Source organism: Simochromis diagramma, unplaced genomic scaffold, assembly GCF_900408965.1.
Source record: "Simochromis diagramma unplaced genomic scaffold, fSimDia1.1 OVJJ01000553.1, whole genome shotgun sequence".
Classification (NCBI taxonomy): domain Eukaryota; kingdom Metazoa; phylum Chordata; class Actinopteri; order Cichliformes; family Cichlidae; genus Simochromis; species Simochromis diagramma.
In genome coordinates, this window is record NW_024387095.1 from 3,561,605 (window position 1) to 3,578,782 (window position 17,178).

Here is a 17,178-nt window from a genome sequence, read left to right on the forward strand (position 1 = left end):
GAATAGTTAGTCTAATTCATTAGTGCAGCATTACTGGATCACCTCTGTTTGAAGTGATATAATATGATATACAACTATCACTGAAACATCAAACTTTGTAAATAAACAAACAACACTTCTCATTCTCTATACGTTTGGCCACAGACAGGGGGAGAGAGAGCGAGGGGGTGGAGGGAGAGATCGTGAGGGGGAGGGAGATGTGAGGGGTGGAGGGAGACCGTGAGAGAGTGTCAGGGGGAGTAACAAATATAAATGTTACATTGTAGCTGAGTGCTCCAGGATCACATACAGAGGCGATGATGTTTGTCCTGATGTGCACCAACACTAAGAGCGTACACAGTCAAAGACAGGCGACTGCATATAGACACATGAAGGGAAACTTATCAGCTGAGGCAAATTACAGAGAGCAATGTTAATGAGTTCAGTTCAGCTGCTTTGGTGTAAATGAAATTAACAACAGGTGCACTAGAGGGGCAACGACGAGACAACTCCCAAAGCAATAGCATGAGGAGATACCTGGTTTCACAGCCAGCCCAGCCACGGCCAGGTTTGCCGTGTCGCCCAGCACAGCCATAACCCCCCTGGGGGGGTCCGTAACCCATCAGCAGGGACAATATCTGTTTCTTTTGTGCGAGGAGGAACACGATGAGCACTATAAGAGCCGTCCACAAGGTTACTGGTGTGAATGTCTCCGACAAAACAATCAAGACTCGACATCCTCTAGCAGGCCTTGTGATCACTACCCAGCACCATGGAGCCCGAGTGGCATCGGCCATAATACCAGACTTGGCATTTCATCAAACCTTGTGGCATCACTTCATTCTGAACACGCACCTATGACCGCAACAATCTGAAAGACAGGCGACCCCGAGGTGTTGGCAGAGGGGACTGTGAGCAGTCCTGGAGTGGACATCAAATGTGTAATATATATGAGCCTACACACTAACCCTTCTGCTCGACCATAAAGACAGCTGAAGGATGGACACTAACCGAGAAGAAAGTGAACTGGTTGTAGCAGTCCCTCGACCAGATACCGACTGTTTCATAATTTTTACTTTGAGAGTCATTCAGATTCTAACAGTGCTGAGGTGCACCAATGCACCGTGTAAACTAAACAGAAACACAAAATACATTTTCTTAGACGCTTATTACAAATATGAACTCAAATAAAGCAGAAAATGCAACAAAATATCAATTAAGCAAAGAAATACAACTTAAAAACATGTACCCTCGCTCCGCATTCCAAGGGCTGCAAATTGTTAATTTCGCTAGAGTCCGGTATCACGCTGCTTCACGCTTCATTGAGAGCTGGCTACTGGGACATGTGCGCCACAAAACCCTCTCAAGGTTAAGGTCAGGGCCTTATGCCCAGGTCAGGTTTTCAGGACCTGATTGCCCTGCTTCAATGGGTTTAACATAGTAAATCATGTCCATTCAATAATGTCACCATATAAGATACACAGTATCTATAATATATGTGGCAAGGTCAAAGATCAACGAAACACATTCTCTATTAAAGTTCATTTCACACTTTATTTCAGATCAAAATCAGGAGGGGTCCAGCATAACAGACCCCTAGCACAGGCTGGTTAGGTATTAAGAAATTATGGCTCAGTTATCTCCATTTGGAGCTCAGGTGCACGGTCCGAGCGGCCGACTGGACCCTTATTCTCCTTATGATCTCCTAGTGTTACATATGTGCTTCTCCTCTGCCTTCCATTGTATGTCAAGGCCTGGTAAACATCCCGCATGATAGCATATATAGAGAGGATGCAGACGTATAATCCCTGTTTTGATGCACTTATCAAGGGAAATGGCCACAAGTGCTCAGGTCAAAATAAAAGAATAAAAAATTAAAACTCAACTAATCGCCAACAGGCGATCAGATCTTCCCACACCTCCATAGGGGAAATCTCACCCCATTTTTTTATTTTCTTTTATTTTTTTTTTTTTTTGATAACACTTTATTTGGTTTGTGTATTTAGTAAATGTGAGAGTCATGCAGCTGTTAGCAAACACAGCAAACACAATCAATTAGTTTTAAACTCTTTTATTTACACATCCATGTTAGTAAGTACTTGGAGGTCAAGGAAGATCTGCTGACCTGTCGGTGTCTCGTCAATCTCCCACTCCCTTATTCGGTCTGCCAATCCAGGGGTACTGCCCCTGATCTCCACACAGCATCGTAGAGGCGTGTCAACCAAGACAGCCCTACAACATCCAGAGCCTTCAGGAACTCGGGGCAACCCTCATCCACCCCAGGGGGCCTGCCACCAAGGAGATGTTTATTAAAATGACCTCACCCCTGGTGATGGACGAGTCATCCTCCTCAACCCCAGACTCTGCTTCCTCTACAGAAGACGTGCCAGTGGGATTAAGGAGGTCCTAGAAGTATTCCTTCCACTGCTCAACAATATCCTTAGCTGAAATGAGCAGCACTTCACCTGCACGATACACAAGGCAGGTAATACCCCCCGAGTTGCCTGACGATTTGACAGAATCTGTTCGAGGCAAACTGAAAGTCTTCTTCCATGGCCTTTCCGAACTGCTCCCACACTAGAGTTTTTGCTTCAGCCACTGTCCGAGCTGTGTTCCGCTTGGCCTGAAGGTACCCATCAGCTGCCGTCGAAGTACCACAGGCTGACTAAGCTCAATAGGACTTCTTCTAGAGCCCGATGGTTCCCTTCACCTCCGGTGTCCACCATCTGGTTCAGGGGTTGAAGCAGCTTCAGCAATGGAGATGCTGAACATGGTTCATTCAGACAGAATGACCCCAGTCTCCCTTGGAATGCTGTTAGAGCTCTGCCGGAGGTGGGAGCAGAAGATCTTGCAGATGGGGGTCTCTGCCAGGCATTCCCAGAACACCCTTACTTTACGTTTAGGCACTCCAGGTTTGTCCAGCATCCTCCCCCACCACCTGATTCAGCTCAAAGCCTGGTGGTGATCATTTGACAGCTCAACACCTGAGTTTGCCCAAGTGTCCAGAACATGCGGCCGCAGATCTGATGATACAATTACAAAACTGACCTCAGCCTGGGGTGTCCTGGTGCCGCGTGCACTCATGGACACCCTTCTGTGCAAACCACAGTTTGTTCATAACTAACACCATGTTTGAACATCACTCCAGTTCAGATCTGGCAGGCCGTTCCTCCCAATCGCGCCTCTCCAGTTATCACTATCCGTGCCCACATGAGCTTTGAAGTCTCCCAGTAAGATGACCGAGTCCAAGAAGGCCCAGTACTCTGACCTATCATTTGGTATATAGCCGCAGACAACAGGGACTTCCCTACAGGTAGGCCCATGTCCCTTTTTTTGGACTAAGGCCTGGCCTCGAGGTGCTTGCTCTCGGACACCCCACCTGGACCTGGCTCCAGGGCAGGGCTCCAGTAACCCTATCCCAGGCAGGGTGAAATGTTCCCTGGATCCTCTACTGATAGGGGCTTTTGAACTGCTCTTTGTCTGGGCCGTCACCTAGGATCAATTTGCCATGGGCAAAAGCCCCCCACAACATAGCCCCTGGGGTCCTTGGGACACACAAACTCCTCCATCAATATGGTAGCGATCCACGGAGGGGAATTATTATACATACATATTTCATACAATGACTCATATAGAACATTCAATTTACAAAGTTTCAACATTAAACTTGTCAGTGGTAGCATTTCATTTTTGAAAACATTGTGTCATGTGAACTATAAGATGTTTTAGAAGCATATGAGGCAAAAGAGATAAGTTGATGGCATTTGAAAATGCATCATTGCCTTTCAAAGCGTGTCTTTAAGGACCAATCAGGTCCCATCACAGGTAACTTATGTCATTTATACCTGCGTCCATGCAGGCCTGAGTATCATTTGAGAAAAGTTGATACTGGAAAGCATAAGCAGTTCAGTTAATAAGATATCAGTGAAGTCTGTGGGGCTCTGTTGTGAAACAGATCAAGAGAAATGGTGTTAAAACCTGTGGTTAATTTAGAATGGCAAGTTCAAAAATAAATAAATCTTGAGCAACTATGTAAAGTGTAAACAACTGCAATGAGGTCACCATATTTTATTCTTAGTGAAACGAAAAACATACGAGATGTGTTAACTGAGAAAAATTGATTTAATTTTAAGCAAAAAGGGCCTTTTAAATATGATGGCAACATGTCTCAAAGTTGGCACAGAGTCGTGTTTGCCACTTTGTAGCATTCCCTCTTCTTTTAACAACAGTCTGTAAACATGTGATGAGAGCAGCTGCGAGATTTGTCTGATATTGGAATCTGGCTACTCATAATAGCTGCACAACACAGTATCCATGTTCTCAAAGCTGCTAGATCTCGTGCTTGTACAAATACCATCTATTTGAAACAAACAAAACCCCAACACCCCACCCCCATTTTTTTAAAATGAAAAATAAAGTTTTATAATTAGCAAAACATCACAACACTCCATTTACTTCATTTCAGAGATTTTTTTAATTTTCATTTATATTGCAACATCATCTTCCTCTGCTGCTTCTGTCTACTCAGGAGATGAGAATCTGCCAAAGAACAGGATGGACTTGGTCTCATTATATCTGATAAAGAAGAGGAAGGGGTGATCTGCTGTGAAGTGTGTGTCCGGTATAAAACTCTCCAGCTTGATCACAGCACCTGTGGCTGCAGCGGCCTCTGTGCCCTCCTCGTTCACCTCTGCAAAGACCTTGTGGGCCATCGTAGACAGGAAGAGCCCAGGTTCACCGTTCATGCCAGACAGGTCAGCCCTTCCTGCACAGAACACGTTCTTCATACCCAGTTTAGCCAGAGGATCATTCAGTTCGTAGTCTTCCTCCAGCTTGAACTTTGGCAGGTGAAGGACAACTTCTGAATCAACTTCCATGTTTTTCCTGTCGGTCCATTCATTCAGCCTCTCCTGTGTTAGCTCCTTCTCCAGCTGGAACACAGTTAATACATTTTGTCATATTTCTTTTGCTCATATTTAAATTCATTTTATCCATGAAATCAGAAGCAGTCTGTTAAATGATCAAATTTAAGTAAACAGAAGCGAAGCATTTGTGTAAATGACCTAATTTGGCTAGACATAATTTGGTAATGTTGACATGTATATTTATATAGGCCAATTTCCTTCGGTGTCAACCTTCAGGATCAATAAAGTTTTACTGAATTGAATTGTTTTGGAACTACTTTGGTTTTATTTTGAAACAGGAAACTAGCGCAAAACACAAGATGATGGTTTGTTAATAACGTGGGTTTTACAATATGGCCTTACGAAGACAGATCATCATTTTGTCTGTATTAATTAATACCCGGCTGACAGTGGCACGAGTTTTGTTAATGTTACCTTTAATGTAATAGGTTATGTGCAATCAAGATGTTGTTTAGAGTTTTTGTAAGCTATTAAAGTAAGAGCAAAGCGGTTGAACTGAAGCAATGTCATAAGAGAATTTTAGTTTCTAGTGAAAGGACTTACCACCCTTTGATTATGTAGGATTGAGAGGTGAAAAATATGCATAAGATTGATGATATAAAGTGTAAATTTGAAGTTCATGTTATAGTTAGTGTACAGGAGAAATGAGTGTTTCCTTAATATTTTAATTTTATGGTATTAATATGTTGGGTTTTTGACAGCGTCTTTACCAAATGTTTCAGTGAACCACACCTCTAATAAAAATTCTGTGAAGCATCAGTATAAGAGACCATCATTCAATCAGGGATGGTACAAGAAGAGGTTTTCGTGGCTTTTCCTCACAGGAACTTGTTTCTAGGCTGTGTACCTTCAGCAGAGGGCCTGAGCCGTCTGAGGACTCCTTAGGCAGCAGAATGAACATGCTGAGCTCCTCACCCACATAGGGCAGCTCCAGGATCTGCAAATCATGGTCAGCAATGTAGTTGTAGGGAAGTTTGTTCTTCTGGTACATCATCTGGACTGGTACGGTCTCATTCTGACACACAGGAAATCCAGGCGACCAGATCACGTTATTATAAAGCTTCTGATGGTGTTTACCTTAAACATTTTACAGTTTCCTGTATTCAGACTTTTGATTCAGATTTTGTATCCTTCAGTTAAATTTCTACCTGTCTGATTTCAAAGGGCATCTCTTTGGTGTTTGCCTCATCAAATCTGTTCCTCCAGTTGCCCTTGAAGTAGACAGCATTGACCAGAACCAGTCTGGTATCTTTGTTGACTGTTCCTGGCTTCAGAAGGTCTTTTATCTTATCTGACAGGAAATACAGAAACAACAATATTTCATTACAATCCACAGGATGCTAAAATGATTCCCTGCTGTTCAGGCTGTGGAAGATGCACATTCTCACTTTCTGTCTGCTGCTCCACCCAGCTGTTGATCGCTGCTCTGCACGCCTCTGGAGCTCCGATGAAGTCCACAGTTATCGGGTCTGCCAGGTAGTTCCTATGTGTGACGTCAATGAAATCCTGCAGAGAGCAGACATCTGTTTATTAATCCAGTCTTTGTAATGAAGAACTTTATGAAGAGAATCATTGATGTGGACACTCACTGGGAGGAAGTGGGCAATGTTTTCTCCATAAAGACGGTTGGCTAGTTTCAGGATGTAGGATGCAGACGGTGAGTTGATTTCAGCATTCAGTTTCTGGAAGTTTGCATGGACGCCTTCACCTGAGCTGAATGAGAGGGCCTGTGTGGCATTGAAGACAAAGACTGAAAGGATGTGACACTGAGCGACCCTAATGTAACAATATATGGTCCAAAGGCAGAAACTGGACAACTTTATTCTTTCAGCATCAGGTTTAATAATAACCTTTAACATACTGTCAGTCTCACTGAACATCATGCTCTCACTCACTACACTGTTTGTAGGTTTTATGGACTCTGATGCCATTTATAAACACAAATTGCTGATGTCAGACTGGGAACATCAGTGTTTTGGCCACATAAACAAACCTTTTCAAACACGTAACAAAACCCCAAAAGTTGAATTCTGTCCAATCATAAACCTACTGAAAAGAAAGTTTATAAGACAGCACTGGTCTCACAAGGTGTGAATTTTTTCTGAAAATATAAATATATATAAAAAGCAAAATAAAAAACAAAAAAACAGAACAAAAAGCAGTCAGCCACATCTGACAAGACATTTAAAGTTTCACAGGCATGCTGGCTGATTAACTGATGGTGTGGTGCAGGGAACAAGTGACAGTGAGCTGACCTGAGTAATCTGAGCTGCAGTGTCTCCTTTGGCTCCCTCGTAGACCGTGGCCAGGGCTGCGCCGATGCTCAGAGGAGAGACAAAGATGTTTCCAGCAGGGTTTGTCTGGCTCAGAGTGCGGAACAGCTCCAAGGCAAAGGCTGTGTTTGAGCTGCTGACGGCGGACATGGCTGATGGTGTTTACCTGTGTAATGGGGAAGGCTTTAGGACCCAGGGGGCTCAATGGAGGGCATAAAAGAGGGCGTAGTAACAGGTGCTGATGATTCCCACTGACAAGCGGCTGTGAGTAATGGATGCGTGAGTAGGTGAAGAGCCGAGAAGTTTAATCGCCTACGACGCAAACTGTGGTTTTAAACCTCTATAGATGAGGTTCAAGGTATAGGCTGTTTGTCTTTTAGTGTCCTTTCTTAAAGTTTGTTGAAATGTATTTGATGTTTATTATAATTTATGTTTTAGTAGTGATTTCTGTGGAAGAAAAGGCCAAGACAAATCAGGTGTGCAGCAAATACAGTTGCCTACTCGAGGTATGTTAATTTAATATATCTGACATTAAAAAAAAAAAAGGGGGAAAAAAAAGTCTATTATGCATTATAATTTAACTTATATTGTATTCCCTCCTGTAGGGCAGGCTGCACATGCGAACTTGTCACTGTTTTTTTTCCTCCTTCTCTGTATGGTTGTGTTTTTTTGGTTTTAGCAGGTCACAGTTTAATTATTTTTGTTGTTTTATTTCGGGTTTTGTTTATTTTTATTGGGTTGGTGCAATACTAAGCGGGCAACGTGCAATCCCTGAGTGGGGCTCATACCTCGGGGGAATGAGGATTTTTTAGTGGTGCTCTGTGTGTGGATTTGCCGTGATTAAGGTTTATTAAGAGTGCTTTTGTATTACCACCGTCTATTGCCTGAACTAGCACTTAGTGCATGCTATAAGTGTTTGGTTGGGCCTTTTTATGTTTGAGGTGGATTTGTCTCTTTTAGAGTGACGAGCACCTGGGACCACCAAGGAGGAACAAACCCTCAGGTGATAGCTTCGTTGCTGGCAAGGTTGCACCGCTACTATTTTTTTTGTTGTAGCGATGTTTTAGGTTTTTTTTTTTTTTTTTTTTCTCAAAACTTTGGTGTCTTGTCATGTTAATAAATTGTTGAACATCTTTTACTGATATTGACCCTCTTGTCCTGTTTATTCTGGATTCGATCCTGTGAGTTTTTTTTGGTCTGAAAGTTCGTACTAGTCATAAGAGAGGCCCACAGTGGTTACTTGGTGGCTTATACCACGCTACATTAATTGGCGTTGTCGACAGAATCTAGGTCATATCAGTTACGGTGTTTGGTTTTTATTTTGACGGTGGCCCTGCTTATTTTAGGAAGAATATTAAAGGAGAGGAGGAAAAAAACAAACAAACAAAAAAAAACAACAAAAAAAAAAAAAACCAGTGACATTTTCTACGGAGAGGGAAGCCAACGCTTGGACTGCTGTGGGGATAATAGACCTCCGTCGCCGACCTTATGGATGACGTACAGGCCCTTTTGGAGCAGCTGCAACAGCTAAAAGCAGCAAATGAACAGTTGAGGGACCAATTACAGGAACGTTCTCCTGTGACTGGCCAAGTGCCAGACCCAGTGCCAGGTCTGTCTACTGTGCCCTCAAATATGAATTCAATAAATGAAGCTTCCAATGTGTGTTACGTTTATGCACCTCGGGAGCGTAAATGCCCAAGGTTCACCGGTAAACTGTCAGTGGACTTGTTAACAGTTGACCAGTGGGTGGAAGAAGTACGTAGGTGCTTGGAGATTCGTCCTATGTCAAGAGCAGCACAAGTGATGTTTGTGATGGACCATCTTGATGGCAGTGCCAAATCGGAGGTCTGTTTTCATTCGAGTATCAGCAGAGACACTCCTGACAAGATTTTTGATATTTTGGTCGAGAACTATAGCTGCACTCAGTCATATGTAGCTGCCCAGCTACAGTTCTTCCAGCGCACCCAGCGAGAAGTGGAATCTCTGCGAGATTACTCTCATGCTCTTAAATCTCTAATGGACATTGTAAGCTGTAAGACACCAGGTGGTATTCCAAATTCTGACATATTGTTAAGAGATCAGTTTACTGAACATGTCCATGATGATATGCTGCGTAGAGAGCTGAAACAGCGGGTCCTCCAAACACCAGACCTGTCCTTTCTTGCCCTGCGCAGTATTGCCCTTAAGTGGGGTGATGTAGGGAGGCAGGGAGGGAAAACTAGGCCCCGAGCCTATTCCTGTGATACGAATTGCCAGGTAGTAGAGGGAGTTAATGCAGAGATGCATGCAGTCACCCTCGGGTCTAATGATGACATTCTACAGATAAAAGAGTGCCTTCGTAAACAACAGGTTCAATTGGATACGCTTATGAAGCAGATGTCGGTCCATTTCTCACAGCCGTCTCAGACTAACATCCCCTCGATCTCTCCCACCACTGGGCCCTTTCGTTTCCAGGCAGATGGAAAGCCAATTTGCCATCGGTGTGGTAGGGCTGGTCACATTGCCAGGTTCTGTAGGGTCAAACATCTAGCCACGAAGAACAGTGGTGGGTCTCATGCTGACGCACATGCACACAGTCAGGTTGTGGAACAAGGCCCTGAGTCTCAGCTGTCGGGAAACTAGGTCCCTCTGGTGCAGAGAGCCAGGCATCGGGAACAGGGTTTGTAGGCTCAGCTGAAGTTGTTATGGGAGAGCCCTCTCGCTTAATTGGAAATTGTCCAGTGGTGGAAATAGAAATGGGGGGTGTTATAGTTCCCTGTCTTTTGGATACTGGGTCCATGGTCACCACTATTCGAGAGAGTTTCTTTGAGAAGCACTTTAGGCCGCAGGGGGTGGGGCACTGAAAGAAATGCCAATGGTTACGCCTCAGGGCAGCTAATGGGTCGAAAATCCCCTATATAGGCTACATGGAGCTTGATGTGACTGTTTTTGGCGGCATCCTGACAAAAATGGGCGTGTTAGTGGTGGAGGACCCTCGAGATGGTAGCGTTCAGCAGCCACAGAGTGTGCCTGGTCTCTTGGGGATGAATATCATTAGCCGTTGTTACCACCTACTCTCGGAACAGTTCGGCCCTCGTCTGTTTGAATCCCCTGCCCTTGAAAATGCCAGTAAGACGTGGAAGGAGACACTTCATAAGTGTCAGCGCATTGAGGCTTTGAATACATCTGGGTATTTAGGTAAAGCAAAAGTCTATGGTCGAGCTGTTTGTGTCCCTGCTGGGTCGTTGAAATGGATACGCACTAGTTGCCCCTCTGCTGCTAATATTAATTTCCCATCAGTGCTCTTGGAGCCTATAGCGACGGGTAATCCCCTGCCGGGGGGCATCTTGGTTTCTCCGACCCTCATTTCTGTTGAACAAGGTGTGGTTGACATTCCGGTGGTTAATGTGGGAACTGAGGATGTTTGGTTACCGCCTCGTACACAACTAGGCGAGTTGCATCTGGTTGACCCCCCATCATCTGGGAACCCTGTCGTTATCGCAGAGTCTGAGGACTCCACGCTGCCGATAATGATGCATGAAGTGACCGTACAGGCGCATTCGCACTTTGATGTTTCTGAACTCTCATGGCCTACTTTGTCCAATGAACAGGTCCAACAAGGAGTGTCACTTTTGCAGAAGCATTGTTCAGTTTTTAGTCATGGGGAGGGAGATTTAGGATGTACCACATTGGTGGAACATGAGATCCCTTTAATGGACGATGCCCCAGTGCGACAGCGGTATCGTAGGCTCCCACCTTCTCAGTATGAACAAGTGAAAGCTCATATTAAAGATTTATTGGATCGGGGAGTAGTGCGTTTAAGCAGTAGCCCTTATTCTTCCCCAATTGTGGTGGCTTTCAAGAAAAATGGGGAGATTAGGCTGTGTGTTGATTACCGTTTGCTTAATGCCAAGACATGGAAAGATGCTTATCCCTTACCCCGTATTGAGGAGTCATTAGATGCCCTGACGGGAGCACAGTGGTTCTCTACATTGGACCTTGCAAGTGGGTATCATCAAGTACCAGTGGCCGAGAAGGACAAAGCCAAGACTGCTTTCTGTACCCCTTTTGGGTTGTTCGAATTCAATCGAATGCCATTTGGGCTTTGTAATGCCCCTAGCACCTTTCAGCGGCTAATGGAGCGGATTTTTGGGGACCAAAGTTTCCAGTCCCTCTTATTGTACCTGGATGATATCGTGGTGTTTTCATCCTCTTTTGAACAGCATTTGGAGCGTCTTGACTTGGTCTTAATGCGGCTGAAAGAGCACAATCTAAAGTTGAAGCTGGAGAAGTGTCACTTTTTCCAGCCAGAGGTTCAATACCTCGGGCATGTGATATCGGCTTCTGGGGTGGCGACCGACCCCTCTAAGATTAGTGCAGTGGCTGGGTGGGCGCGACCGACTACTTGTATAGAGCTACAGTCATTTTTGGGATTTGCCTCATATTACCGGCGGTTTGTAGAAGGTTTTGCCAAGTATGCTGCCCCGCTTCACCGGCTGGTGGGTGAGCTGGGAGGTACCAAGAAGAAACGTAGAAGTGGTACCAGTGGGCCAATGGGTCACCTTTGGAGTGAGGAATGTGAGAATGCATTCCAAACATTAAAAAGGTTGCTGGTTAGTGCCCCAGTATTGGCCTATGCCGACTTTGCTAAACCTTTCGTCCTTGAGATAGATGCCAGTCAGGCAGGGTTAGGTGCAGTACTATCCCAGGAGCAAGAAGGGAAGAGACGGCCAGTTGCTTTTGCTAGCCGGGGCCTGCGACCTAGTGAAAGGAATATGTCCAATTACAGCTCTAGAAAGTTGGAATTTTTGGCTCTAAAATGGGCTGTCACTCAAAAGTTTCGGGAGTATTTGTTGGGAAATAAGTTTGTCGTGTTCACAGATAACAATCCTCTCAGTTATTTGCAGACTGCTAAATTGGGAGCTGTAGAGCAGCGATGGGCCTCAGAGCTAGCTGTGTTTAATTTTGAGATTAAATACAGGCCAGGTCCCAGCAACCGCAATGCTGATGCGTTGTCATGGCAGCTACACCCACAGAGTCCATCTGGCCTGCTTCCAGGGGTGAAGATCCCACAGGAAGTGCAAGACCAGACAGATGTGGGGCAGCTGGGAGATGCTGTTGCCGCTACGTGTAGGGCCATAGGTGCATTTCCATCCCGACCTAAAGCTGACTTAATATTCAAGCTGCTGACCCGGTAATTGGCCCTTTCTTACAGTATTGGGAAAGTGGGAGGCTGCCTACTAAACAGGAAAAGTAAGTAAGGGAGTGAAAAAGTTGTTGCAACAGTGGCCCAGAATCAAGTTGAAGGAAGGTGTCTTGTATCGTCAAGTTCAGACACCTGGTAATGGCAAAGTTTTGCTTCAACTGTTGCTACCCCAGTGCTTGCAAATAGAGGTTCTAAGAAGTTTACATGATGATCATGGTCATCAAGGCATTGGACGCACTACCAGCCTGGTGAGAGAAAGGTGTTTTTGGCCTTTTATGGCACGAGACATTGAGAAATATTGTCAGGAGTGCGATCGTTGTGTCTTGGCAAAGGCTGTACAACCAAAGGTTCGCACATTTAGGGGGGGTTTGGTGGCCGCTAAACCCCTGGAAGTCATTGCCATTGATTTCAGTGTTTTGGACAAGTCTAGTGATGGGCGTGAGAATGTACTTGTGGTCACTGACGTGTTTTCGAAGTTCTCTCAAGCATACCCTACAGTAGATCAACGGGCAAGTACAGTGGCACGGGTGTTAACTGAAAAATGGTTTTATATCTATGGGGTCCCTAAGCGTATCCATAGTGATCAAGGAAAGAGCTTTGAGGGAGATTTGTTGAAACGTCTGTGTCACCTGTATGGCATAGACAAAAGCAGGACCACGCCATATCACCCTGAAGGCAATGGACAATGCGAGAGATTTAACAGAACACTCCATGATCTGTTGCGCACACTCCCTCCTGATAAGAAAAGAAAGTGGCCGCAATACTTGCCACAGGTATTGTATGCTTACAATACCACAGAACATCAGTCTACTGGTTTTTCACCGTATGAGCTTATGTTTGGCCAGAAGCCCCAGTTGCCTGTTGATTTCCTACTGGGGGCTTCCCAGTCGGAATCAATGTCTAGATCTGCGCAGGAGTGGGTGGAGGAGCATAAACAACGTTTAAGCTCTGTTTATGTGCATGCGAGAGAACAACTCCAACAAGCTGCAGAGAGGAGAAATAAACATTTTCAGCCCACAGTTATTTCCCTTCTCCCCCCAGGTACTTTGGTTTATCGGAAAAGTCATCCTTTAGGCCGCCATAAGATCCATGATGCCTGGGATTCTACGGTGTATGTTGTTGTGCAGAGTATGGACAAAGAAGGCAGGGTTTATAAAATACGCCCTAGAGATCATTCAGGCCCTGACAAAAACTTAAATCGGGCAGAGTTGAGAGTAATACCTTTGGGTACTATGGCACCTGCTCCAGACCAACATCCCCTCGCTGACCCAGGGCTGGTAGTTGAGTCACCCCAGCAATCAATATCGGATATACCAGATGATGACAGTGAGGTGGGTGGAGTTGTACTCGCCATGGCTCCAAACCCACCCAGAGATCAGCTACCCTTGGTATCGGTTTCAGAGCCTGTTGGTGAAACTAGGAGTCTAGGCCTGAGCAACCTGAACCCTGTAACCATAGTTCCAGAACAGCCAAGGGAAAGTGGGATTGATAATAGGGAGAATGTTCCAGAGCAGGACCCGGGAAGAGTTCAGGAGCGGCCTAAAAGAAGTACAGCAGGAAAACATTCCAACCCCTTTAACCTTCCGGGGTCAGTAAATTCGACGGTTGTTTTTCTCACCGGTGATTCACAAAGTTCCCCTGTCCATAATGGTTTGCCCCAAAATGTATTTAGGCCCTGGCAGTAAGTGGTCGCCGGGACGGTGACCTTTTAAAACGAGGGCAATTGTAATGGGGAAGGCTTTAGGACCCAAGGGACTCAATGGAGGGCATAAAAGAGGGCGTAGTAACAGGTGCTGATGATTCCCACTGACAAGCGGCTGTGAGTAATGGATGCGTGAGTAGGTGAAGAGCCGAGAAGTTTAATCGCCTACGACGCAAACTGTGGTTTTAAACCTCTATAGATGAGGTTCAAGGTATAGGCTGTTTGTCTTTTAGTGTCCTTTCTTAAAGTTTGTTGAAATGTATTTGATGTTTATTATAATTTATGTTTTAGTAGTGATTTCTGTGGAAGAAAAGGCCAAGACAAATCAGGTGTGCAGCAAATACAGTTGCCTACTCGAGGTATGTTAACTTAATATATCTGACATTAAAAAAAAAAAAAAAAAAAAAAAAAAGGGGGGGGGGGAAAAGTCTATGCATTATAATTTAACTTATATTGTATTCCCTCCTGTAGGGCAGGCTGCACATGCGAACTTGTCACTGTTTTTTTCCCTCCTCTGTATGGTTGTGTTTTTTTTGGTTTTAGCAGGTCACCGTTTTTAATTATTTTTGTTGTTTTATTTCGGGTTTTGTTTATTTTTATTGGGTTGGTGTAATACTAAGCGGGCAACGAGGATTTTTTTAGTGGTGCTCTGTGTGTGGATTTGCCGTGATTAAGGTTTATTAAGAGTGCTTTTGTATTACCACCGTCTATTGCCTGAACTAGCACTTAGTGCATGCTATCAGTGTTCGGTTGGGCCTTTTTATGTTTGAGGTGGATTTGTCTCTTTTAGAGTGACGAGCACCTGGGACCGCCAAGGAGAAACAAACCCTCAGGTGATAGCTTCGTTGCTGGCAAGGTTGCACCGCTACTATTTTTTTTGTTGTAGCGATGTTTTAGGTTTTTTTTTTTTTTTTTTTTTTCTCAAAACTTTGGTGTCTTGTCATGTTAATAAATTGTTGAACATCTTTTACTGATATTGACCCTCTTGTCCTGTTTATTCTGGATTCGATCCTGTGAGTTTTTTTTTTGGTCTGAAAGTTCGTACTAGTAATAAGAGAGGCCCACAGTGGTTACTTGGTGGCTTATACCACGCTACACCTGTAACATGCAAACAACAGTTTAAACTGCAACAACATTACATATCGGAAACACAACAGAAGACTTTATATTAAAGCAATGAGGGGGAAAAAAACAAAACACAACACACTTCAGGAAGTAACACCAGCACTGCTGGGAGAATGTAGAAAATCACCCCAATCATCTGCCAGCTGTGCATTTATTTTAACAACCTGAGCTGTTTTCACAAAGCTGATTTCTGTGACCAAACTCAAAGATGAGAAGAGAACGATAAGTGAAACTCGTAGACACATAAAACGAGGATGAGCACAGGAATGAGGAAAGCGTGTAAATAAGGTTGGTGGAATAAAGAAATGCGGTCCTACGGAAGACGATCAGGGCTTTAAAAACAAGAAGAAAAAAGTGGGGACTTTAATCTCAGAATTCTGTAAGAAAACTCGTCCCCACTTCTTTCTGTTTCCAGTGGAATCCTCTTCTGGTGATGGCTTATTTTACAGAGAACAGCATGACTAGATCTCGTGTGTAAACCTGAACTCGATCGATCGCCTCTGACGGGAACGGCTGATGGGAATGTTTCAGAGAATGAAGTTCCTGTAGTGCAGCTCATTGGTTATTCATTTAGTTCCTACGAGACATGGAGCCTGTTCTAAATAGCACATTTTACAGTCTGGCTCCAATCTCGGACTGTAAGTTGAACTCACAGAACAAAGTGGCTCCTCTCCGATCTGATTATTAACCACACATATTACGGCTTCTCCAAACCAACGGCCGCGGAAGGCTAAACATGGGGATACTGACGACACGCAACAACAACGCAGGAAATGCACTTCTGAGCTACTGTTCTCTTTATTCAACCATTATACTATTCAAACCACACATCAGTAGGGGAGACCGGGGATAGTTGTAACGTGGGTCAGTTGTAACACTTCCAATTTCTCCAATCAGGGCTAAGTTTCAAATGATGTGACTCATCCTGTGCATGCCCAATTCAGTTCTGCTATCACATGTGAAAAATCAGCACATTTTGTCAAACACAGACAGTTTAACATGAAAAAAAGTAATTTGTATGCCAAAAAGTAAGTTTTTCTACTTTATTTCAATTTCTAATAGCATTATCTGCTTCACAGTTAAACTCATCAAACTTAAATTATGTTATTTGTATGTCTATGGGGATATATTCTGTGTAGGTCTTTAGAGCTAGTGTTTTAGCTGTTGGCTGTAATGTTAGCTAGTTCATGGCTATAGGAGTCTGGGTCAGTTGTAACAGCAACAGTCTGGGTTAGTTGTAACAATAATGCAGATGTTACAACTTACCACACTATTACTTTAACTTATATTGAACAAGTTGGGGCAACGACATCAGCAGAGAGAGGTTCACTGGTCGCTTTTGTATATGTGGTTAATGCCATTGGCAACACAATTCCTCCACTGTTTGTGTTCCCACACATACATTATGCAGACCACTGTGTCAGAGATGGACCAGTAGGAAGTAGTGGAAATAAATCAGGATGGATGCAAGAAACAGATTTCATCATCTTTCTGAAGCACTTTGCAAACCACACCAAGGTAAGCCATGATAAAAAGTAAAATGGAATTGCGATGCTGGTGAACAACTACATTTTTTCAGCTTCATTGTTATGTTTAAAATTGGTGCAAGAGTTGTAGGTTATAATGCCCACTGAGCCAATGAGGCCAAACTCAAGGAAGACCAACCAAAATTAATGAAATATTCAGTTTCAGGAAATTCCATAATTTGTCTTTTTTGGGGGGGTTGGAATATGTTCAAAAGCTAGATTTCTGCATTCTGTCACACACACACACACACACGGCTCTAAGTGCATTCATGTGTTGAATAAACAAAGATTACATGTTAATATTTTGTCAGTACCCTTATTTCATTGTGTTAGATTTCACCCCAGGATATGTTACAACTAACCCAGACTATGGGGTTAATTGTAACATTTCACTCTTTGTGTTTGAGGCCATACCATGCAATGGGTAATTGTGCTGCAGAGAAAATAGCTGCACTATTTAATA

General features: G+C 44.0%; 1 protein-coding gene across 1 annotated transcript; it reads right to left on the minus strand.

Annotated features, from left to right (window-relative positions):
* Positions 1–4,201: 4,201 nt before the first annotated feature.
* LOC120742891 (leukocyte elastase inhibitor-like) lies at positions 4,202–7,354 on the minus strand. The gene is made up of 6 exons (XM_040046380.1): positions 7,160–7,354; positions 6,494–6,631; positions 6,293–6,410; positions 6,053–6,195; positions 5,752–5,919; positions 4,202–4,910 (listed from the first exon to the last, which is right to left on the minus strand). Exons 1-6 carry the CDS (start codon positions 7,325–7,327, stop codon positions 4,500–4,502), a joined length of 1,146 nt encoding a protein of 381 aa, XP_039902314.1. The 5' UTR covers positions 7,328–7,354; the 3' UTR covers positions 4,202–4,499.
* Positions 7,355–17,178: the final 9,824 nt, after the last annotated feature.

Excerpts from the sequence above, each read along its gene's own strand:
- LOC120742891 (XM_040046380.1), bottom strand. The coding sequence starts at position 7,327 with ATGTCCGCCGTCAGCAGCTCAAACACAGCCTTTGCCTTGGAGCTGTTC. Across the intron at positions 6,196-6,292 it reads GGTGGAGCAGCAGACAGAAA|ATAAGATAAAAGACCTTCTG; the intron begins GTGAGAATGTGC and ends ATTTCCTGTCAG. Across the intron at positions 4,911-5,751 it reads GCTCAGGCCCTCTGCTGAAG|CTGGAGAAGGAGCTAACACA; the intron begins GTACACAGCCTA and ends ACTGTGTTCCAG.